Source organism: Monodelphis domestica, chromosome 2 (genome assembly GCF_027887165.1).
Source record: "Monodelphis domestica isolate mMonDom1 chromosome 2, mMonDom1.pri, whole genome shotgun sequence".
NCBI lineage: Eukaryota > Metazoa > Chordata > Mammalia > Didelphimorphia > Didelphidae > Monodelphis > Monodelphis domestica.
In genome coordinates this window covers 373,383,814-373,409,312 of record NC_077228.1, presented here as the reverse complement: position 1 = coordinate 373,409,312, position 25,499 = coordinate 373,383,814, and the positions used below count along the sequence as shown (strand labels likewise).

Below are 25,499 nucleotides of genomic sequence, written 5' to 3'. Positions count from 1 at the left end.
AATCAATCCACAGCATATACTAGACTGCCTATGTGCTAGGTATTGGGTACACACATACACAAAGAAACAATTCTTGCCTTCAAGGAATTTGGTAGCTCAGTGGATAAAGCAATAGATGTGCAGTCAAGAAAGACCTAAATTCAAGCCCAGCCTGAGACTTATCAGCTGTGTGACCCTGGGCAAGTCACCTAATCAATTTCTGCCTCAGTTTCCTTATCTGTAAATTGTTGATAACAATACCTACTGCCCAGGGTTGTTTTGAAAATAAAATGAGGGTCCTCTAACCACTATCTGCCTCAGTTTCTTCATCTATAAACTGAGGATCTATGATAATAGCAGCTATGTTCCAGAGTTGCCAAAAGGAAGAGATAATATTTTTAAAGCACTTAGCAAACCTAAAGGCATAATGTAAATGCTAGCTCTTAGTATCATTACAGAAAGAAAGACAGTTACAGCAAAGTGTGATTCAAACTATGAAAGCCTCAATTTAGTAGTTTTTCACTCTTTCAAATAAATAAGATTTATTCTTTTGTTTTTTAAACCCTTGCCTTCTGTCTTAGAATTTATACTAATTTATCAATTCTGGGGCAGAAAAGCAGTAAGGACTAGGCAAGGGGGGTTAAATGACTTGTCCAGGATCACACAATTAGGAAGTATCTGAGGTCAGATTTGAACTAGATTTATTCTTAATTGGGCTACCAGACCAAATAAAGAGTTAAAATGGTGCTAATGTAGGGAAAACAATTTACTTTAGCCAGCAAGGGTAGAACAGGGAAAAAAAAAAGCCATAGAGGCTCATACAGAATCTCAGAATTTTAGAGTTGGAAATAATCTTTGGGTTCAAGATCACATAGTCCAACCTCTTCATTTCTTAGATGAAGATTTAGACTCAGAGAGTTAAGTAGCCAAGGCTTACAACAAACTCCAAATCCAAATCTCTTAGTTCTATTTTTAAAAAAAAACAACACTTTAATCAAAAAAAATTTTAAATAAAAGACTAGGAAAAAGCTGAGTAAAATAAAGTGAGCCTTAAAGAAAATCATTAGACCAAGTTAACACTAGGTATGTAAAATATGGAACTGAGGAAATGACCTAGAAAATTTATGAGGTAGGGGGCATCAAGGTGGCTCAGTGGATTGAGGTTAAGTTCAAATTTAACCTCCAACACATCCTAGTCATGTGACCCTGAACATGTCACTTAACCCCCATTATCTAGTCCTTATTATTGCTCTTTTGGCTGGGAACCAATACAAAAGTATTGATTCTAGGATGGAAGGTAAGAGGTTAAAAAAAAAGACGGAAAGAAAAGAAAATTTATAAAGTAGCCAAAAATGTCACCCTTTGATTAATCTTCTGGAATATTCATGAACTCCACTTGACCCAGCCAGTGTAAACTAGGTCTTCAAGGTGATGCCTAATAAGTTTTAGAGAGCATAATTTTACTCCCTCTTTAAACGTGAATTATTAACTCCTGGCACCTTTCGAAGAGTGACTCTCAGCGTATTCAGTTATCAGTCAGAACCACTTGGCCTACTCTGTATTTATCAAAGAGCCCCAGAATGCAGACATCATCCAGAGGCTACTCCCCATCTCCACTCTGAACTTGGCAGTTCTAGAAGTTCTGGGTTGTTTTGTTTGTTTGTTTATTTTCCCAGAGTACCCAAGAACATGCAACATCATTCAGAGTTTATATGTCGCTAGTCTGTCTATCTTGGAACCGTGGAGATTCACATTCCTGAAGCAAATTAAAACCACCATTTTAGGTCCTGCTCCCACCACATTTTTTACTTTGAAGACAAAAGTAGTTAGGCATTTGCTGAAGAATATAAACATTTTGCTCTGGCCCGAAACTCATATTATGCAACATTATTTGTTTCAGCTTTGGCAAACTGCCATTAACCAGTGACTATAGCAAAGAGACAACCACCTCAGAAATATTTTTAATATCTTTAATTATGAGATCTGATTTGGCAGCCAAATTTCTACCAGCCAATTTCTCTTTACCCCTGAAAACTCTCTATTTTGAGGGGGAAGAAAGGATTGGCACTGTCTCCATTTGCCCTCTTCATTGAGTATTTGTAGGTCATGAAAGCTTCTCAGTTCTCAAACTTGGCATCCAAGAGTTTTTCTGGTGAAGGAAGAATCTTGGAGACCTCATGGTTCATCCCTTTCATTTTGGAGTCAAAAGACCTGAATTCAAATCCAGTCTCAGACACTTCCTAGCTATGTGATTCTAGGGAAGTCACTTAACCCTGTTTGCCTTAATGTCCTCACCTATAAAATGAGCTGGAAAAGGAAATGGCAAACTCCTCCAGTATCTCTGCCAAGAAAACCCCAAATGGAATCAAGAGAACCAGACGTGACTACAATGGCAACAACAATTATTTTTACTGAGAAACTCACTTTCTATAGCCCTCCATGCCTCATTTCACCCACCTCCATTCCAATCCAGAAACACAGAAAAAATATTAAAAGTATCAAACCCGAAAGATATTCACGGTCACATAAATTAGCAACCAGATTAGCAAACTTCAGGAAATTTACATCTCAAGCGGTTGACAGTACCTATGACTGTCAGTTTGTGAAACTTCCTGTGGTAGACATTCAATCAATAAATCAACAGCCTTTTGTGAAGTATCTACTATTAGGTTTTTGTGAGAGGTAGTGTTGCATAATGGATTGTGCTGGCTTTGACTGGCTTGCCACTGAAGGGAAATCCCTTAATCTCTCAGTGCTGTGGGTCAGTGGTGGCAAGTTCTAAAGAAAGAGGGCCACTAAATTATACATAAGGCTTCCTATGGGGACCCTTAGCCCAGAAAACTACAGATAAAGATTATCTATGTTTTATTTGGTTTTTAATTTTTTTTTTTCATACACTATTTTGATTGGGTTCTGGCCAATTTGGATTCAGATAGTTGTTTCAGGAAGCTTGTTTAGACCCCTCTCTACTACAAGACATTTTTTCCCTGGTCAGTCTGAGACTAGAACTGAACTCTTGCTTAGTGTTGATTACTCCTTAAAATTCACCAGGTATTTTAGTCTATTAAAAAAAATGCCCTCTAATACACTGAAAAGAGCTCAGAAAAGGGGGTAAAGGGTGGGAGGGTGGGAAGGTAGGTGGCACAGTGGACAGAGAGCCAGGCCTGGAGTCTGGAGGATCTGGGTTCAAATCTGGCCTCAGACAACTCCTGGGCAAGTCATTTAATCTACACTGCCCAGCCCATACTGCTCTTCTGCCTTGGAACCAATACTTGGTATCAATTCTAAGACAGAAGGTAAGGGTTAGAAAGAAAAGGGCTCCATAGAAGGGTTCTGTTCCATCTTCTAAGTCTAGGAAACACTGAATGCTGCAGCCTCTGGTGCTAAGTTTCCTCATTTATAAAACTAAATAATAGATATTCTACGTATATTCTATTTTTAAGATGTTTTCCTCATCTTAGGAACCCCAGAAGGTTAGAGCATACGTGTTTTATGTTTCCTTGTTCATTGATTTTCAGGCACATCTAACACTTCATGACCCTATTTGGGGTTTTCTTGGCAGAGATACTTGAGTGGCTTGCCATTTCCTTCTCCAGCTCATTTTACAGGTGAGGAAACTGAGGCAAACAGGGTTAAGTGACTTGCTCAGGGTCACCCAACTAGTAAGCTATTTGGGGTTTTTCTTAGCAGAGATACTAGAGAGGTTTTCCATTTCCTTCTACAGTTCATTTTTCAGATGAGGAAACAGAGTTAAGTGACTGGCCCAGGGTCACCCAGCCAGTAAGTGTCTGAGGCTGGGTTTGCACTCAGGAAGGGGAGTCTCCCTGAGTTGAGACTTTTTCTTTGTCTACTGCTAGCATCTAAGGTCAAATATGAACTTCTGTTTTCCTGATTCCAGAACCTACAATCTTTCCACTGAGCCACCTAGTCTGCCTGTGGCCAGACACTAGGCTTAAATCAATAACAACAACATACCTTTAGGAACTGAAGCACTCTAGGGCCATGTTGGAGTCCCATGAGGGCGTGGCATGGGGCGGGGCCTATAATAAGGCTACACCAATGGCCTTCCTCCAAAGCGTCAATGTCTCCATGCACAAGCCCCGCCCACACCCTACCGGAAGTTGGATCCTAAAGGAGAATTGGTTGTCCAAAACACAATTGACAACTTGAGAGCTGCTTCTCATTTCATGAATGCTCCAGGACCCAAAAGTCTGGTGCATCATGGAAGCTTTAAATAGCTGGCTACCCAACACAGAGCCTGGGCAAATCACTTTATCCCCCACTGTCTAGCCCTTACTGCTCTTCTACCTTAGAACTAATACACAGTATTGATTCTGAGATGGAAGTAAAGGTTTTAAAATAATAATAATAAAAGGATTCCATTTAGGGAAAGAAAAGAAGATAGAGAAGGAGCATATCCAGAAATGGCTGTGATGTAAAAACAAAAACCATAATAAAACTTATTTTTAAGAACATATATTTTTAAACAGATAGTCTCTAAGCTAGCACTTCATTAGCATGCAGGAGTTCTTTAAAGAGGCTTAATCACATCCCCAAAAACATCAGAATTGCACCTGACCTGCCCACACAGGAAACTTTTATCCTTTATCCATTCAAAACTATTTCTTTCACTTATTGTCTGCATCTGCCAAATGGGGTGGATATCCCCCCCCAAAAAAGTAGGATGATCTGCATATAGGCAGTTGTCAAATTTGCCACCTACTTCTGAAAGCAGACAGAACTCTGTTCCCTGACAATTGTATTTATCGTCCCAGCCTACATACAAAGTTGTAGCTTGAAATAAGTCATTAACATTTATTATTTAGAAGTGACTCGAGATCTACATCTGGTGTTCACTTGGGAGAAGGAGGGAAATAAAAGGAAAACAAGTGAAAAGTCAAGCCATTTGGAACATGGAGTTTGCATATTTGACAAATGCAGGATAAAGATTCCCTGAGCTGCAGTTCTGTCAGGGGAGGTGTCTCCACGGACCTTGCAGAAAACCTGGGGAATTATTCAGATAGTTCAATGAAATGGAAATCTGACTGGTTTCTCCATGGATCAGGATCAAGAGGTGGAAGGACCCTTAGAGATCATCAAGTTTGACCTCTTAATGTTACAGATGGAGAAACTGAGGCCAAGAAAAGTTAAATAACTTGTCCAAAGTCAGTCAATCAATAAATATTTATAGGGAAACTAGGTGATTCAGTGGATAGAGCACCAGGCCTGGAGTCAAGAGGTCCTGGGATCAAATCCGATCTCATATTTCCTGTGTGATCCTGGGCAAGTCACTTATCCCCAACTGCCTAGCCCTTATCACCACCTTAGAACTGATATTTTGTATAGATTCTAAGACAGAAGGTAAAAGAGTTTTTAAAAAGATTATTAAGAAACACATTACTGAGAAGGCAACTAGGTGGCTCAGTGGATTGAGAGACAGCCCCAGAGAAGGGAGGCCCTGGGTTCAAATCTGGTCTGAGACACTTCCTAGTTGTGCAAACTGGGCAAATCACATTTACTCCATTTTCCCACTCTTCTCTGCCTTAGACGCAATATATAGTGTTGATTCTAAGACAGAAGGTAAGGGTTAAAAAAAGACAGAGAATTGCACTACCAATAAGGTCTCTGAAACCTAGAACTGATAGTTTATTTTGAACTCCCTATTTGTCTTCCACTACTCGAACAGCTTTGCTTGATGCAAAGGGCATCCTTTTGTAAATGAGATGCAAGGGGTCAGCCTAAGCCCCCTCTCCCCAACCAGTGCTGTGACTTTTATGGTTTCTGAGGTCTCAAAAAATTGTGCTGAGATCAAACAACTGCCCTGTGTCTTTAACAACGAGTATGGGGGGAAAGCACAAAGACATCACTGCCCCATGCTAATAAGCCAGAGATAGGTTCCTTTTTTCCCCCCATCATTCCAAGTCTTTCTTGTGAAAATTCCCATGGAAAAGTGACTCTGTATTTCTATGCACAGTAAGTCTCTTCATCTTTCCCTCTCCTTCCCTCTTCCAGCTTCCATGAGAGGCAACCTTGCCCCTGGCTTCTCCAATCTCTAAGCTAGAAGAGAGGATCTCTCCTTCAGCTTTGATTTTCCAGTGGGAACCACCGGCTCCTATTCCATGTCTCACAAGCCACACACTCAGTCTGAGACTCGCCCCAGTGCTGTAGCATGAGCCTCCGGAGGCACCCTGATGACGGAGGGTCACAACACCAGCCCTACAGAGAAGGATGAAGATGACTGTCAACAACATACACATACACGCACCACTAGAAGGGAAAGATCTAAAGGATAAAATCACACCTTCCACCCTTTCCTCCCAGGACGTTTTAAGAATAACAATGATTATAATTGTTATTCTTATTAAATTTTTCTGTTTAACCAAAACAGAATCCATTATTCTCTTCCACAATTTACTCCGTATCTTCTCTAATTTATCCACCAAAAAGAGATTGGGGAGAGTAAAGAAAAACAAAATAAATAAATAAATAAAAGATTTCCCAAGGTTCCATCTCTACTTGGGTCAGTAGTTGAAAAAAATTCTGTTGGGAATCACATCAATAGTCAGCTCGATGAGGGGCAGTGGATAGCTCAGTGGATTGAGAGCCAGGTCTAGAGATGGGAAGTCCTGGGTTCAAATGTGACCTCAGATACTTCCCAGCTGTGTGACCCTAGGCAAGTCACTTAGCCTCCACTGCCTAGCCCTTAACACTCTTCTTCTGCCTTGGAGCCAATACACAGTATTGATTCCAAGACAGAAGGGTTAAAAAAGGGTTTAAAATAGTCAGCTAGATGGCAAAATAGGTAAGAGCACCGGGGCTGAAATCAGCAAGACCCTTGTTCAAATCAATCCTCAAACACTTCCTAGCTATGTGATCCTAGACAAATCACTTCCTCTTTGTCTTTGTTTACAGTATTCCCAACTGTAAAATGGGGATAATAACCTCTACCTTCCAGAGTTATTGTGAGGATCAAAGGAGATATCTTTAAAGTACAAGCACAATATCTAGCATACAGTAGGTTCTTTAAGAATGCCAGCTATTATTACTGTGATTATGCTTTAACATCCTCTTCCCATTGCACCCTTAAATCTGTTGTAGCTTTACTTAGAGGCTTTTACTCTGGATTTGGCATCTTTGGGGAGCCATTCAAGAGAAAGGTATGAAGATTGCTGCTGTTATTATCTTTGACTCATTACTAGAAAAAATGGTTTCCAGGGGCTTCTCCACACAGGGGACAGAAAGATGGAAAGAAACAGAAAGAATAGGGAAGAGCTAAAGTACAAGCAATACTAATCAAATATGGACCTAAGGAGAAGGGAAGAAGTGGCCAAAAAAAACAAGAAAGAAACCAAGAGATCAAGCAGAAAAGAAAGGGGGATAATTAAACAAGCATGGACACCAGAGGCAACATGAGTCAACATGGTACAGGGGAAAGAGTACTGGATCTGGAGTCCAAAGGCTTAGATTTAAATCCTACCCTACAACTGACTACACCTGTGTGACCTTTGGATGAGCTGCCCCATCTCTATGGGCCTCAGTTTCCTCACCTGTAAAATGAGGAGGCTGGAGTTAGACTAGTTGATCTCTAAGAATCCTTCCAGATCTAAATCTATTATCTTATGAAGAAATGTAACCCTATTCAAATCATACTAGGAATTCAATAAAGGCAGGGAGGGTTGACAGGGGATAAACTTCCCTGGCTCCTCCAAAAAGGGAGGAATTCTCCCTTGTAAAGTTTCCTATTTGGAGGAATAGATCATATAAAATTTAATCTCCATCCCAACTTTTAAAATCATTTTTTAAAGATTTAGAGTTTTAGTGCCTCAAGACTTTCCTCTCTAATGGTGCTGTACAAGAATAATATTCCTGTGCCTTAGAATTATTTTTAATCCAAGCGAGTATTTTAGCATCTAAAGAAAAAAAAAACAAGCTTTGGGAATAGCTTTAAAACTTGTACACTCCCTCTGCTGGCTCCATCCTCGAAGTCATCTCTTAAGTGCTGTAATCAATGTACTCAAAAGTCAAGCTATTCATTTCTCTGGCATCCAAAATGAGGGGGTGAGGACTGGGGGTAGGGAAAAATGGGCCAGTATTCTTTTTCCAAGATTTAAAAAAAAAAAAGCCCACACCCCTCTCTTAATTGTCAAAGGAAAAGGATGATTTATAGGGAACTCACTGAATATTCCCTACAGAGGAAGGCCACTATAATTTCTGTCAGGTGTTTTTAGACTCATTCCCTATTAGCAAAAGTGGTACTTCCTAGAAGATGGTTTCCCTCTACTACCCAGGAACTCAACTTTTTTTTTTTTGGCCTCAGTTCTTTCTAGAGCTTTCTGTGGTCAGAGGCCCTCATAAAAAGGACCTGTTTCTTCATCCCTGCCATCTAACTAGCTGAAGGAAAAAGTAAAATTACTAGAAAGGCCTTCTTCTTCAATACAGAAGAGAAGACAAAGACCAGATCACTTTCTTGGTCTCTACCCCACCAAAAAATCTCTGAATGGAAAAAAAAAAATCCCTATTTTGTGGGGTAGGATGGAGCTGAGAGATATTGTAGAAAAGAAAAAAAAATGGAGAGAAAAGAGGTTAAATTTTGAAACATAACCCAGTTTGGAAAGACAAATTCTGAATTTGTGAAATGAGCTTTCCACAGAGGTAGTTATACTATGCAGGTATACACATTTATAGAGATGGGAAACCTAAACGGATGGAGTCAGAATAGAAATTCTGGGTAAGGACATGAATTTTAAAAAGCTAAGGGGACAATGAGGCCACAGTTTCCTCTAGTCCAGTTGCTTCTATCAATCCCATTTCTCCCAAAGGTATTCATGTACACCCATCCAGTCTATCCTAGACTGGCAAACCATTAAGGGAGCAGCTAGGTGGTGTAGTGGATTGAGCACCAGATTTAGAATCAGTACATATTCATGAGTTCAAATCTAGTCTCAGACACTTATTAGTTGTATTTCCTTGAGCAAGTCACTTCACCCTATTTGCCTCAGTTTCCTCATCTGTAAATTCAGCTGGAGCAGGAAACAGAAAACCACAAATCTCTGCCAAGAAAACTCCAAATGGGGTTGCCAAAAGCTGGATACAACTCAACAACTGAGAACATGAAGCATAGAATATAAAAGAATTTTGGAATCATTGAATAAGGTATGGATTCTTGCCACTCACTGGCAAGACACTGTACACAGCTGTTTCCACACCAGTAAAATGAGTCAGTCCAGCTTTTCTCTAAGGCACCCCAAGGCTCCAACCCTTTATGACTAGGTGGTGGTCACAATTTCCTATCACGTCCATTTCCGAGGGCATCAATATCAAATGAGGTCAGTTTGTGGCCATCCCACACCTAATGGAAAGGCAGAGTGAAGAGAAGGGCTTAAGATGGAATCAGAGGATTTAATAAGTGATCATTGACCAGTTACCTCCGAGCCTCGCTGGACAGTTTGGACAATAAGAGCTGCAGTACTGTGACGGGGTGTGGGGAGGACCAAATGAGATAATGCAAACTTAAGTACTTTGCAAAAAACTTTTCACACATGATCCACAGCATGTCCCCAAAGTCTTAGTATGGTTTTAAATTTTAATAGTTTAAAGTTTTAAGTTATGATAGCTTAAAAGGTTTAAGATTTAATAACTTAAAGATGCACTAAGACTTTTGGAACCCTTTATGTAAATATCATTAATAGGTTACCCCAAATTTATTTAATATTCATTTATTTGCCATAAATGTGACCTATTATTTTCATTATTTACTCAAGGACTATATTCCTGAAAAGGTGCTTGTAAATAAAGTGTCTCTAAATGGAATCATATTTTAAAGTCACTAAGGAAAATCAAGAATTAAAGAAACTAGGGGGGGAGAGGAAGGAAAGAACATGAATCTTGTAACCATGGAAAAATATTCTAAATCACCTAATTAAATAAAATTTAAAGATATATTTTTAAAAAAAGAATTAAAGAAACTTTCTGCTTTGCCTATCTATTTTTAAAATAAAACCAGGTTTTTGCTTTCCTCAGAGAATTAAAGAATCAGGGCAAGGATAAACAGTAACAATAATCATTACTAACGTGCCACGCACTGTGCTAAGAGCTTTATGATTATTATCCCATTTGAACCTCACAACAAACTCGGGGGGTTAAGTGCTGTGCTGATCCCCATTTTACAGAAGAGTCCTCTAGACCAACTTCTCATTTTATAGAGGAGGAAACCGAGGAGCAGAGATTCAGTGACTCGGCCACAGTCACCCACAGAGCAAGTGACAGAAGCGCTCGGGTCCTCACGGGGCTCTTTCTACGATTTTGACATATTCATTCCCTCCCTGAATGGATAGCCATGATTGAGGATCTAGTCTATGGCAGGCCCCGTGCTAGGCACAAATCACAGGTTATATACAAGATGCCAGGATTGTCGCCAAGGCCCTATTTCCCCCTCCTCTTCTGCGGTAGTGGATGATGATGTTGCTTCTGGCATCTGCGAAGTCTTCCGGGACCATTAAGGTCGGATCCTCTAATCGAGCCCCCGAGGATGTCCAAGGATCATTTAAATTCTATAATGTATCATTTCAACAAGAATGCCGTTGGGTCCCAGGCCTGTGCCCTCCTCTTGAGCGCCGAGTGTCTTGAAGACTCCACTGCTGATGTCACTACATTCTTGATCCCCTAGGTCATCCTGATTATTCCTATTATTCCTCTCCAATTTTAAAGTCCTGGAACAGAGCCAATCTTACATTATAACTAAGGTCAGAATAACACCAGAAAAATCAGCCCTCCTTAGACAACACACACACACAAATGTAGGGAGGTGTGTGTGTAATCCAGATAAATGTGTATATTTCTATACACGAGCACAGAGTACTCTATTGGAAAAAATATTCCCTATTTAGAAAATAGAACATAATAATAGCTGATGTTTATACAGGCCTTTAAGATGTGTAAAATAGTTTACATAATTTCCTCATTTCTGCCTTACAAGAACACTCTAAGGCAATGACTATCATCCCCTTTTTACAGATGAGTTTTTTTTTTTTTTGGCTCAGAATATTGAGAATTTACAGTTAGTGTTAGCGGGGAACTGGAACCTGCCTCTAAGTCCCAGACACTTTCCATAGCCTTTTACTTACAAACCTGGAAAACCTTCACTTCTATAGAAACAGACAAATCAAAATCAGTACAAATGTATATAATCCAAAAAGTCTCATTTAAAAAAAAAGGGGGGGGGGGGTTTAAGTAGAGAAGGGGAAACTAGATAGCCCAGTTGGACACAGCGCTATACCAGGAGTTCAAATCCAGTCTCTGACAATGACTAGTTGTGTGACCCTGGGCAAATCACTCAACCCTGTTTGCCTCAGTTTCCTTTGCTGTAAAATGAGCTGGAGAAGGAAATGGCCCACCACTCCAGTATCTCTACCAAGAAAACTCCAAATGGGGTCATGAAGAGTCAGAAATAGCTGAAAACGATTGAACAACAATTAAATAGGAGGTATTGATTAAGTTCTGGTTTTAATCACAGAAGACTTCCCAAAAACAGGCTCCATAGAGACAGACTCAAGATGAAAGACAACCACATTCTCAAGCAATTCCTTTAGAGGGAACCAACAAGACAATTAGGCAAAGGATAACCAAGTGAAAATACTTCCACGATGCAATCATCCAGAAATAATGCAGTACTGATGGAGAGGCATCTGGGAAACAGTTATGACTAATCTCACAGGATAATAATGGTATCCTGGCCAGAGTCCTCAGTTCAAAGTCAAGAGATCTGGATTCTAAATGTATTTAGCTCAGTGGTCTTGGGTGAGTCATTGACCCTTCTCTCTGGCCTCAGTTTCTCCATCTGTAACATAAAGGGTGGGAAGAGTGAACTAGGAATCAAAGCTGTGTCATGCAGAAGTCTTGCCAACTACAGAAGCAGAATCCCAAATCATAGGATCATAGATTTGGAACTTCAGGATTATCCAGTCCAACCCTCTCAGTTCCCATTTTAGGAACTATATAGCACTGCAGATAGAGCCCTCAACCTAGAGTCAGGAAAAACTGAATTTAAATCCAATCTCATATATTTACTAGCTATGTGGCTCTGGGCAAATCACTGAACTTGTTTACTCAGTTTCCTCCTCTGTAAAATGGGATAATAATAGTACCTACCCCTTAGGGTTTACCCTGAAGATCAAATGAGATAAAAAAAATGCAAATCACTTATCACAGTGCCTGGCAAATAGTAAATTCTATAGAAAAGTTAGCTATGACTTACCTGTTTTCTCAACTGTAAAAAAAAAAAGAGTAAAACAGTACCAACCCGGCAGGGTTCTTGTGACACACACACACACACACACACACACACACACACACACGAACCTGGCCAGTCATGCAGACATTCAGTTTCAGGGCTGGGCTTTGGGATTCAAGATCCACTCTACTCTTTCCGCTATCGCCCCCCAAAGATGTTCTCGTTATCCTCCAGCATCTACAAGGACTTCTAAATATGCAGCTTGTGGGTAATCCAGTCAAGCTCAGCAGCAATGCCCCCCATCCCTGCTGCCACGTCTGCTTGGGAAGGTCCTAGCTTTGGGCTAATTCCCAACGTTTACACTTACTCTTCTTCCCATCTCTCTGAGACGACAACAAGGACGAGCCCTTTGAACGAGCAGGACAATTAGCTCCTTCCCGTCTAATGGAGACAAGAATAAAGGGCTGCTCCTGTCAATGGACTCCATTCTCAGTCTTTTGTGGCCCAGTCAAGAAGACAGGAACATAGTCATCCAAATTGGGATCAAAAGACAAGAGAAAGCCCACAAAAAAAAGAAGGCATTGAAGCCTCCCTTCTCTGGGGCTCCTTGAAGGCAGAGCAGCATCTTGTCTTAGCACACAGGCACAGGACTGTAGTGCTTGTCTTCCCTAGAGGAAGGCAACATAGTATGATGGGGAAAAGCCCTGAATTCAGGAATACTTTTTTTTCCCCCCCTAACTGCTAGCTAAAGTCTCTTCTGATTTCAAATTCTAGGGAAGCCAAGAGGGGAAGAGCCACGACTTTCCTCCCGTTAGCCTCACTGACAAGGGCTGTCTCTACTTCTAGATCTGAGACATTTAGGAAGAGCTTGGGGATCCACAGTCTACTTCAGCTCCAAATAAAGAGATTCAAGCTAAGCTAGACTGTGGGAGCCACCCTATGCTGGCCCTGAATCCCCAACAGTAGCATGAAATTCAACCAGTTTCTCTCTAGAGCAAAGTTCTGGGGCTGGAGGACCTCACACAAATTGGGGGGTTGGTGCCTATGTGGCTTTGGGCTTTCCCCACCTGTAAAAGGAAAAGGCTGCACAAGGTGGCCTCTGAAGCTCCTTCTGGTCCAACATCTAAGCCTGGTAGGGTCCTAGCTATTTTCCATGGCTCTGGGACAGGATCTAACTGGCTCCTGAGAATGGGAGAAGCAGGGTAAGTCTACCCAGGGCTTCTGACATGCAGGATGCTGCCACTGCTGGAGGAAGAATGATGGATTGTCTCTGTTTTTCCATCCACAAATAGCTACAACTAAGATTGAGTGTCGTACCATACCCAGGGGTCCTGGGGAAAAACAAAACAAAACCAGGCTGAGCGTGCTGCAGGTGGCAATGGGTATGAAGTTAATGACTACTTTATGTGGTTGTTCCCTGGTCCACTGGACAGAAAACAACAGCAAAAGCAGTAGAGTGGATTTGGAGTTAGATAGCATGTTGTACTTCGTGTTAGACGATGTGAGTTCAAATCCTGCTACCAGTTTATTATATCATCCTGGCCAAGTTACTTCATCTCTCTGGGTCTTGTTTATAAAATGAAGCATGTTTGGACTAGATGGCTTCTAATGTCCCTTTCCAGCTCTAAATTTGGGGTTTATCCAAAGAATTCCTAACCTGGGGTCTATGAACTTAAAAAAAACCTGATCATTATATTGCATTATAATTAGTTTCCTTTGTAATTCCTATGTATTTTATTTATTTAAAAACGTGATTCCGAGAAAGGGTCTATCAGCTTTAGCAGACTGCCAAAAAGAAACATCCCACACACAAAAAAGGAAAGAATCCCTAATTTAGACTGTTCCTATTTACCCCCATGTTGACAGAGCTGCCATTTGAAATAGCCTGTTTTCATAGATTTGCAAAATATTAACATGGCGTATCACATCTTGAAACATGAGGACCTGTTCTACATTTTTACAGCGACAGGTCAGGAACTGGCCAACCACTGCCTTATGCCCTGCAATTGGCAGCTATTATATATGTCAGTGGGACGGTGACCCACACCTGTGACAAGCTGATGCACTAACGCTGAATCAGAAAGTCCTCGAATCACACAACAACAGCAGTCTCTTCTTCCTCTTCCTTGGCCACCCCTCCAAAACAGCCTCATTAGATAGCAATCAGAGACAGCCACCAGCAACAACCCACCACCAAACACCCCCTACTTATCCCAGGTCCCAAAGCCATGATGAACATGAGCTAAATGACTAAGCAGCAAAATGCCGATGGACACAACGCAACAGGTAATTCTCCCAAAGAGACAGAAAAATATCGAGATAAATCTACTACTGGGGGATCCAAACAGGGTCCAATCTTCAGATGTTACAGAGGAAGAAACTGAGGCTCAGACACTTGAAAGACTTGAAAAACAGCAAGCTGAGCCACAAAGAATTGGGAACTACAGATGAGACAGGCGCTATCAGTTGTACAGGGAATGAGTCCCCAGAAGAGAAAACTTCCTCTGCCAATGTAGGTCAGTACCTTCTGGTCTCAGAGAGGAAGTGACTTGCCCAGGGTCAGAGAGAATCCAAATCTTCCTATGTGTGAGCCTGGCTCTCTAAGTCACTACACCACAGCTGCACAAATCAGATGGAGACGGGACCCGAACCCATCATTTCATTGGTAAGTTCTAAGAGGAAACTCCCACTACCAACACAGTCTGCATTTCTCCCCAATTCAGTTCTCTCAGTCTCGGAAATTATCTAGTAATCTGGAAAATTAAGTGACTTCTCCAGTCACACAACCAGTGCAGGTTTGAGTTTGAACCCAATGTGAAAGAAGAACGAATCCTACAGGAGGGAGTAGCAGAGACAGGATTAAATTTAAATCCAGGACCTTACTCCGAATCCAGCCTTCTTTCTACTACATGGTCAGAAAAAAACAAAACAAGAAGTCAAAGGCAGTATTAAACTCCTCTCCCAGACCTAGAAAGGGTATGAATGAGCAAGATTATTTCATTTTTCATTCCTATTTCATTCACTCATATTTCTCCCAGACCTAGAAAGGGAATGAGCAAGATTATTTCATATCCTGTCCTCATGAAGCATTTTACCTACAATATCTCATTTAAGCTGTACTGACAACAATGCCAAGAGAGTTAAGAGTCCTAACCTATAGTCAGTTCTATTTTTATTAGGGATATGCAGCCTTAGCGCCTGAGAGAGGGTATCTAATGAGGGTCCCTGGTCCCACCGGCTCACTGATAAGAAATGTGCTTACACTTTTCTGCCATGGCCTCTGGACAGAAAAAAATCAAGGCAAAATTTCTAAGAACTAAGAGAGGAGAGAGATGGATTTCCTCCATTATCCAAATGGAAATATCTGGCAGCTTCCCAGTGGGAATTACAAGTCAAATAGATTTTTTTTTAAGCTTGGCTATGGAAGATGTTTTTCCATGGAGTCACTTTCTTAAAAAGTAGAACTTGCCTAAAATCTCCTTAAAAAATATCCTCTGAGGGGCAGCTGGGTAGCTCAGTGGATTGATAGAAAGGCCTAAAGACAGGAGGTCCAAGGTTCAAATCTGACCTCAGACACTTCCTAGCTGTGTGACCCTGGGCAAGTCACTTGACCCCCATTGCCTAGCCCTTACCACTCTTCTGCCTTGGAGCCAATACACAGTATTGATTCCAAGATGGAAGATAAGGGTTGAAAAAAAATTAGATTAAAAAAAAAAATGTCCTCCATGGCTTTGCTTCATATTCCATGAAGGAGATAAGCATGACCCTACAGGAGTCATCTGTTCAAAGGATCCTCCGTGAGTGGGTTGGGGGCTCACAGATCAAAGGGCACAAAGGGCCAATTTTCTTCATTTCATAGGTCTGCGACACAGCTTGAAAAAGAGGAAAAACAGTCCCCCTAGTGTACTGCTGCTGTAGGAAGAGGAAGGAGATTCGTTTAGAATCACTGACGAGTTCAGCACCACTAAAGGAAATTACAAAATAGCCTTTTGGCAAGAGCCACCGAGCACAAGGCGGACGCTTTAGCCACAGCCACAACGGCCCTGCCGTGAGCTGCTCTAAAGCTCAGCCCTGAGTTCACATTTTGGAACCAGAGGAAAGTTATTCTAACTTTATCTTGATGACAGCTACAACACACACACACACACACACACACACACACACACACACACACACACACACACACACACAAACTGCATTAAAACACACTTCCCTTCATACTCCTTTTTTTTTTTAAACCTTTATTTTCTATCATGGTCACAACTCTAAAACAGAAAGACGAGGGCTAGGCAAACAGGATTAAATGCCTGGGTCAGAGTCACATAACTAGGACATGTCTGAAGCCAGTTTTGAACCCCAGGCCTGGCTCTCCACGCAGCTGGCTGAAATAGGACCAAGTGCACTCAACGAAAAAGAGGCCTGGAGGGGCAGCTGGGTGGCTCAGTGGATTGAGAGTCAGGCCCAGAGATGGGAGATCCTGGGTTCAAATCTGGCTTCAGGCACGTCCCCACTGTGTGATCCTGGGCAAGTCACTTAACCCCCATTGCCCAGCCCTTACCACTCTTCTGCCTTAGAACCAATAAATACCCAAGTATTGATCCTAAGACGGAAGGTAAAGGTTTAAAAAATTAAATTAAATTAAAAAAAAAAAGAGGCCTGGAAACCATGGGTAGAAATAAGCAGGGTAGGAAGACATCATTTGATTTTGCCACAGCTTGGAAAAGATTCCAAGAGCACATCTAAGGGAGAGTGTACACACTCTCCCAGATCCATCACTAAACACTCCCATCATCAAATACGCCACATCTTTTTGAGCTAAGGGAACAGAGATGGAAACACCACCCGGAAAGATGCTGCCCCCAGCACTCGGAAATTGGGCAGGCAAGGGGCCACCAAGTCCTTCTCAGGGGAGCCCTGGAGTTCTAGGAAGTATTCAGTCCTGGGAAGACGAAGCTCTGCTGGCTTCTGATTTAGCAACCCTTTAAGCAACGTCTCAATGGAGAATTCTGTGGCTGAGTATTGTGCAGATCAAGAATGATCTGAATGAAAGGAAATGATCATCCCCCCCCCCCCCCCTTAGCTATATCTCAATCTCCATTTCTCCTTTAATTCCAGGCTAAAGGAGACTTGAGAGATGGCCATCCCACAGTGGGAAGCGTGTACCTGAGCACAATAAGTCAACTCAGAGCTTCCTGCTTCTGGCAACAAGAGGCTTTCCTTCTGCCAGTGCTGAGAATATGTTCGTATTACTTAATATTTTCTAAGTATCCATTGCTCACCTTTTTATGCTGAAAATTAGTTTTTTATTACCTAACACTTTCAAAGTATTCATATCTTTGCATATAGTACTTCTCCCCTCAAACAGCCTTAGCTGATCAACTGAAATAATAGTCAAGATTTTTTTATTTACTACAAAAGCAAACATACTTTTTAGTAAAGCAGTTTCAACCTATTAAGTGCTTGGCAAAGACCAGGTGCTTAGTAAACGGTCGAATCCAAGAATTTGCATTATTTACCAAACTGGAGACAAGGTACAAGATTTAGAACAGGCCCTTAAAACTTCATCCATCCCAAAAATCATTAAGAAAAAGTCTTTAAGATATTATATATCTTTTTAAAGATATATAATAGTGAAAATTCTCTAATTGTTTCTTATTTTGTTTGCATACAAATAAATGAATTTTCTTTATAAGGTAAACACACCTTGGCTTTTGTGCTATTCACATAGAGGAAGGAACCAGGGAGGCTAGAATTCAAGCCCATTTTCCAGAATGTCAAGGAACTGATGCATCAGTATAACATGAAAATAGCTGAATTTGATCTCAGTCTCTCTCTGTCTCTGTCCCTCTCTCTCTCAATCTCTCCTTCCCTCTCTTTTCCCTCCCTTCCTCCTTCCCTCCAGAATGACTAACCATACTAGGAATCAAACTCTTGAAATCTGGATGCCTGGAAATAGGTCACAATTAGCTCCTGACCTCTCTTCTTTTCCTCCTCTTCCACCCCCACTAAACCACAGACACAAAAAAGGTTGGAAAACCAAACCAAGGCCATTAGTCATACTGGGTGTTCAGCACTTCTAGCCCGGGTTTCAAAGGGCCTTCATATTCAAAGAATATTTGGTAGTTCCTGCCTGGCTGCATCCTTTAATGAAGGTCATCTTAGGAAAACTTTTGAACTAAATTACCTCCCCGTGGTCTTCAAGGATCAAAGTTTTCATATGTTAAATGAACTCTAATTCCCAGCTACTTGTTGCCCAGAAGTGAAGTATCAAAATTTGAATTAAAATAGTCAGAAAGTCTGTCACCCTATTTAGGATGCTAGTTATCTGCCCTTTCAGTTGGGAGTATTTTATAACTGATGAGTAAAGATATGTGAGATAGCTAGAGGGAAAAGCAAAGCCATAAAGACAAAATATTGGTTATGGCCCAGTATTATAAAGGTCATGTCTGAAATTAACATCTCCTTTGGAAATCTTTAAATCGTAGAAGACACATTTGGCCAGTCTCAATCGGCAGCCACTTCAGTGAAAGAATCTATTTTTGCCAATGTGTAATCAAAGATAGGTATTAAATAACTATAGATATTTAAAGGTAAAACTGCAACTCCAATGAATATTCTCAGAATCTTAAAAACTCCAATGAGGATCCTTGAAATTTTGGAAGAGATCTTAAATGATCATCTAATCCGATTTACAGAGGCTTGACGCAGTGAAATGAATTGGACCAAGATCACAGTAGTATCTCCAGCACCAAAGCCAATGCTTTTCCTATGGTGCTGCTTCTCTTTAGAGATAAACCTCTTTGCTTATTAATCTTAAAAATCACAGGGAGAATGAAAAACTCCACTTACAATTAAACTTCAACTAAAAAATATCCTAGTCTGAATTCAAAAGAACAGTTTTTCCAAGACAGAAAAATCATGAAAATCTTCCCACTTTTTCAAACTCCCAAATCATGACTTTCTTGTCCAGTAAGCTCCACTGCTCCCCAGTCTCTCATCCTTATAATGCTAAAAAGACAGTGAAAAACAGCCATCTGAATGGCTTCTGCCACACACTCTAAAACTCACAGTCTTTCAAGGTACCCAACATTAGCATTTAGAAGAAACCGAATTGCTCAAATCTTGCCTCATTTGGAAACAGCACCTGTATCACATAATTGACATACCTTTGTAATGCTGTTAACACCATTCAATACAAGGTTGGTATAGCATGCTAGCATTTGGTGAGGTAGAAGAATATACTGGGGGGAGACATTCACAGATTGGTTCTAAAACTAAAGCATTTTACTTTTAAGTTCTGTGAAACAAGGCCTCGACAATATCTTCTTGCCCCCCCCCCCAAAGAAATAAATAGGCACTTTTCTTTTCAAAACCCTTATAAAGGCAAATTAAAATATAATTTCTTTCTGAGTCTTTCTCCTGAATGGTTTCTTCTTTTAAGATTGAATCTTATTTCAGACCTCAACCTTTTAAAGTTTCCAATAGGAACCTGGAGAGACAAGAATCCCAAAGATCAGTATGAGAAGGGAAGAGGGTTATCTCTTAAAATTAAAAAAAAAAAATCCACCACAAATTCTCCATAAAATCAGAGGATCATATATCTGGAGTTAGGAGAGATCTCAGGGGCTGTCTAGTCCAACCCCTTCATTTTTATAAGATGAGGAAGCTGAGGCCCAAAATGAGGATTAAGTGACTTGCCCAAGGTCACACAGGTAAGTCACAAAGGCAGCATTTGAACCCTGGTCCTCCCAGTATGGGTATATTGTAAAGAATGCCTGCTCTCTTACTTCTAGAAGTCGTCTTTTTTCTGCGTGGATGCCCTATGAAGTTGAGGGAGGAGGAGGAAGGAAATAAGAATAAAGGAAGGACCAGCAGTCACAGAGTTAATTTCTCTAGATGCCCAACTGCAGAAAGAGTCATTACATCATAGGCCTCTCCACACCTCCCTCTCAACCACGTGCCAGAAGCCCCAAGAGACCAAAAAAGAACAGGAGAGTCTCCCTCTTCCCGGTTCATTTACAGGTAGAAGCCATTATCCAAGTCTCTTGTCTCTCTTTGCTCCTCTGCCCGCCACCAAGGCGTCCTTGCTCCATCTCACTGATAAAACGTTGGGGCTCTGGCGTAGGCATTAATAGCAGTGGGACAGGTTCTGAACTAAGTCCAGACAGAAGACAAGTGCTGGACAGGCTGGAAAAAACAGTCAGGTTGGAGAGCTGGGACAGGTTACTCAGCCTCAGACAAACGCCCAAGTTGTTCCTAGTAGTCCAAGCCTTTCCTTCCTGCACAAAAGGCTCCTTAGGAGGCATCCCTAAAGCAAAATGCACTGCAGATGGATAAAGAGGGTAGTCGGTAGGAGAACTCTGGCAAGGAAAAGGGGCTTAGTAGGCCAGGAAAGGTTTAGGCTGCAATCCAAGATTTCTCTAAGTACTTCCTTCTGTTTTCCAAGGGATTTGATGCTTCCACAGGTACAGCTGGCCTCGGTTGCTATCTGTCCCAAAACTTAAACCTAAGGGCCACAGGTTGTCTCATCTGATCGATGCTGGGCCAGGACTCTATATACCCATTATTTTCAGAGAAACATTGAACTCCGCAGTACATGGAACCTCCAATCCCATCCTCACCTTCTTCCTGATCTACGTCCCTACATCTACCAAGACGTTCTGTGCAACACACACACACACACACACACACACACACACACACACAATATCTCTTTCTTGCCCTGTCATGGAATCACTAACTGAAGAATAGCCCTAACAAAGTTGGCCCTCTTCCCACCTACCTGCATCAGCGCTGTCTAGGGAATTCGACAAGTCACCTTTCTTTTCTTAAACTCCAGAGCACCCTGCTCTTTCTCTTTAACCATCCCCTCGACTCCAGAATTCGTCCCAAGGAGCCCTTCTCGACTCTCCCAACCAATTTCCCCTGCGCATCACAATCCCTTTCTCTCATCCCCACCAACCCCCGCTTTCCAAGCATCGCAAAGCACTGCTGCACCCCATCCCCTCCACCTTTCGTTCTTCAGAATCGTACAACACACACACCACCTCTTTATTTGCAATCTCTCACACTGCCTCCGCAACCTGCGAAAGCACTTGGAAAAGTACTAAGGGCTAGCACGGCCGTGCACTCCTCCCAATCCCACCTGGGGGGCAGTCCGTACGCACCTTCCAGCCGGCCGAGCTGTTGCTGTCGCCCTTATCCTTGAAGTAGGGCACGCAGCGCACCATCCAGTCATAGATCTGGGACAGGGTGAGCCGCTTGTCCGGAGAGCTTTCGATGGCCTGAGTGATCAGGTCGGCGTAGGACAGGTTTCCCCACGCGTTCCTCCGGGAAGAGCATTTCCTCGGCTGCCCCGCGGCCCCGCTCGCCCCCTGTTGCTGCGGCGGCTGCTGCTGCTGCAGCGGCGGCGGTGGCGGCGGCGGCGGCAGCGGCAGCGGCGCCTGCGGAGGCTGCAGCGGCGCCTGCTGCCCCCCGCTCAACACGCCCGCCCCGGGGGGCGCACCGGCCCCCGAGTCTTGCCCGCTAGGGGCCAAGAGCCGGGCCGCCTCCTCGGGGCGCAGTCCCGGGCCGAGAACGCCGCTCGCACCGCCCATGGCCATGGCCGTGCCAGCTCCTCCGCCGCCCCCAGGGACTCCGCAGCCTCCTTCGTCGTCTTCCTCGTCGTCCTCCTCCTCGGGGATCATGGAGTCGGCGGACGCTTCCCCCGAGGGCTTGGCGGGGCTCGCCTGCAGCTCGGGCCTCTGCAGGGGCCACGTACAGGAGCGGGGCCGGCTCTGGGGCTCGAACTCTGGGTCCAGCTCCACTTCCAGCGGCGACAGCGGGGCCGGAGAGGACGGCGCCTCTGCCATCTTCGCCGCCCGGGCCCTTGGGCTGCCTTTTGCCTGCTGCTGCTGCTACTGCTCGCTCCTTCGCTCGCTCTCTAGCTCGAGTGGTGGCTCTCCTCCTTGCTCTCTCGCTGGGGCGGGGTAAAGTGGGGGGGAGGGAAGGGGGGGAGAACAGGCTTAGGGATCGGAATCGCAGCCTGGGGTGGGGGGAGGAGGGCTAGGGGGTGGAGGAGAAAGAGAGGGAAATGGAGAGAGTTGGTTATCCTGAGCTGGAATGAAGTCTTTGGCGGACCTTTACTGCCACCGCCTCCTCTTCCCAGATCAGAACCTCACCAAGCCAGGGGAACAGGCAGACCTGGAAACGTCCCTTCCTGTGAACCTGGTAGAGCGAGCGACTCCCAGTCCTAAGCAGCCGCCGCCTGAGGGTGCGGGGTGGGGGTGGGGACAATCGGAGTAATAGGCACTGATGGGGCAACCCCCTCCCCCAGCTGCGGTCAGATTGGCAGGTCTCTCCTGGACAAGGTGGCTGGGGCGTGGAAGAAGGGAGGAAGGTAGGGCGGAGGAGGGAGGGGGAGGGGAGGGGGTAAGAGTAGAGTGGGAGGGGTGAGGGGGAAGTGAGGAGGTGGAGGAGGAGGGTACTGGGGAGGGAGGGTTGTCCCTTTAAAGCAAGAAGCAGCCAAACGCAGTTGAGTGGTGCAGCTCCGTGTCTGCTCTGCTACTGGGAGTGTGTGTTTGTTTATATTTCACTCCATGCAGATGCAAAAGTGCTACCCTTCCAAGGCTACGGAGAGAAAGTCTGTGGCGTCTTCCGATCTCTCTCGGACCCCCACCCTCCCACCGAAGAGGAGGCACCACCACCGCACAAATTACACTGTATCCATCAGAGAGCAGCCCAGGCTTCTTTCTTGCTTCGGCAGCCGAGGTTTGGGCTCCTGCATTATACCACGGTGACTTCCCCCACCCACCCACCCAGTTTTCTCTCTTCGTTTCGACTCGAAGGCAGCGGAGGGTTAATATGCATCTAAATTCATGCCAGTCCAGTCTGCACTACTTTCAAAAACCAGGATAGAACGGAGACTGCTCGCAAGAAGCCGAACTGGGCAAGGAAAAGCCACTTTTGGTTTTTTGTTTTGCAGTGCTCTTGCTGACGTCGTTTGCCTCTCAAGAAAAAAGGCAAGTCAAAGCAGAAATCTTCCAACAGGTCTGGAAGCTTCAAGTCTCCCCTAAGGCTGCGAGAAGATCCAGTACTAACACATTCATAACCTCCTTGCTCCTGCTGCTGCCATCTTGACAGTTTCCCCCTCTCTTCACTCAAGTCCTTTAAAAACACTAGAAAGAGAGGAAAAAAGGGAGGGGGAGGGAGGATTGGGGAAGACAGCGGAGGGGGAGAGAAAGACAAAGTCAAGGGGAGGGGAAAGGGAAGAACCTGAGCTTGCTCAAAAACAGATCCGGAGTCACAGGAGAGAAAAGCAGCAACCCCGTTGCATAGTTCCTGTGTCTATCGCGGCACCTTCCCTTTAAAAACGAAGGGGGAGAAAGCAAAATTCTGTACGTCTCCCAAAAATACAGAAAAGAGAAAGCGAAAAATCTGCGCGGGAGAAGGGCTTGGGCTTTTGCTGCTGCTGCTGCTGCTGCTCCTGCAGCTTGCACGGGCAGCCTGTCACCCTCCACACTGCTGACTTCCACATTCCTTCTCCTAACAACCAGCAGCAGCAGCAACACAAAGTTATAGACACACGCAGGGAGCCTCAACCTAAGCTGACAGCAGACAGGTCCCCGCCCAGGGGGAGGGAGGACGGAGAAGGCAGGCTGCAGGGAGGTTGTGTGTCTGTGTGTGTGTGCGTGCGCGCCCACGCTGGACAAGGAAGGGGAGGAGAAAGCTCGAGGGGAACCTGAAGCTGAGAAACTCCGTTGAGATCTTTATTAGAAGGATCGTTCTCGCAAGATCAAGTCTAATTTAGCTTCCAAGTTAGAAAGTGTCGATTTCTTCCTCTTTCCCCTCTCACTTATGCCATACTTCCCTAGAGCCAGAAAACTAAGAACTATTGTAAACATGTGTTTTGCTTTTTGGAAATTTCATTCAGGACTTCCGTGGAAATGGTTTCACAGGAGGAATGCCGTTGGAACCAATAGTTGAGAGCTCCCTTGTGTGCGCTTTGGAGGAGATTCCCCTAATGAGCCCAAGAGGAGATGAGAGATTTGATAACTGCCCATCTTCTTAGTAGGACATAGGCTGAAGACTGCCAGAGTGAACAGATCGGGGGCCAATGCACTCACCGCATACTCCATGACACCGTGAAGAAACTGTTGCAACTCGGACCAACTGACACAGGCAGAAACTCTCTGTTTTGATGTGGATGCCCTCGCGGGCACACACACATATTCACAAAGTAAACATCTTTTACCCCAGATGCTAACCATACACAGTTGTACTTGTAGGAAAAATGTAGATTTGCTTTAAGTGGCGTTGGGGGTGGGGATGGGGGTGGGGGTGGGGGGGAGAGGAGGCAGTGGATGAAAAGAGGGATGATTTAATTAATAAACAGAAAAGCATTTCCGAATAGACGAGCAGAGGCTGATAATCACTAATGGTTAGGAAATAATAACAATTTGAATCTTTAAATTATTTGAGTAGTAGTAATGAATATTGGCTTTATCTCAAAATTGATTTTTCTTCTGCGAACATTTTTCATCCCGCATTCATTGCGTGAGCCCAAAGTTGGACACCAAGCAACTTGTGTACATCTGTGCTACGTGAAAATTAAATACGAGACTACAGATTTCTTAACGGATACACTTTTTGTTATTATTATTACATTTAGTCCCAGAAAAGTTCCTGGGAACACGCAGCCAGTTAGCAGGCTGGTCCCTACCATTTGCAATCAGGAATTGTCCAAAAGCGCATCCATTGGGTTTTACCAGCCAAGCCGCGCCCCTCTACCCCCCGCCCCCGCCCCACCTCCATTTCCCGAAGCGGTCCGCTTTCGTGGACTCAGAGCTTTGCAGAGGGTCAGTCACTCAAGTGACGTATTTCCCCGCCCCTGCACCAAGCTAGTTCGACGCGTACAAACAGATGATGTCATTGTATCAATAAGCGCGTGACCGCCGCGCTGTCTACCGTGAGGCCATTCGCTGCTTTTCTTACCCATCAAGCCACGTCGTGCGCTGACTGGCCCAGGCGCCTGAGCTCCAGTCTCCGGGCCTCTCAACTCCCGCCCCTTTCCACCACTCCCCTCCCCCGCCCCGCAAATAATAAACAATCGAGTAAAATCTTGAGGAGCCGGGGGACTGGAAGAGAAAAAAGAGCGCGCGAGCCAAAAATGGGTTTTCCTTTTTTTTTTTCCCCACGTGCGCCTCCTGCAGGAAGAGATGCGGCAAGCAAATTGCTCCCTATGGCGTGCGAAGGACTTAGGCTAGCTCTAGGACCCCGGAGGCTCGGGAGCCCAGAGCTAGTGGGCGGTGTC

General features: G+C 43.8%; 1 protein-coding gene across 1 annotated transcript in view; it reads right to left on the bottom strand.

Moving 5' to 3' along the window:
- Positions 1 to 23,784, bottom strand: part of FOXO3 (forkhead box O3) — a 160,883-nt gene extending 137,099 nt beyond the window's left edge. Inside the window, exon 1 of the mRNA XM_001368456.3 lies at positions 21,376 to 23,784. Within this exon, the coding sequence (XP_001368493.2) occupies positions 21,376 to 22,059 (684 nt within the window). The 5' untranslated portion in view covers positions 22,060 to 23,784. The remainder of the gene's footprint in view (positions 1 to 21,375) is intronic.
- Between the last annotated feature and the right edge of the window lie 1,715 nt (positions 23,785 to 25,499).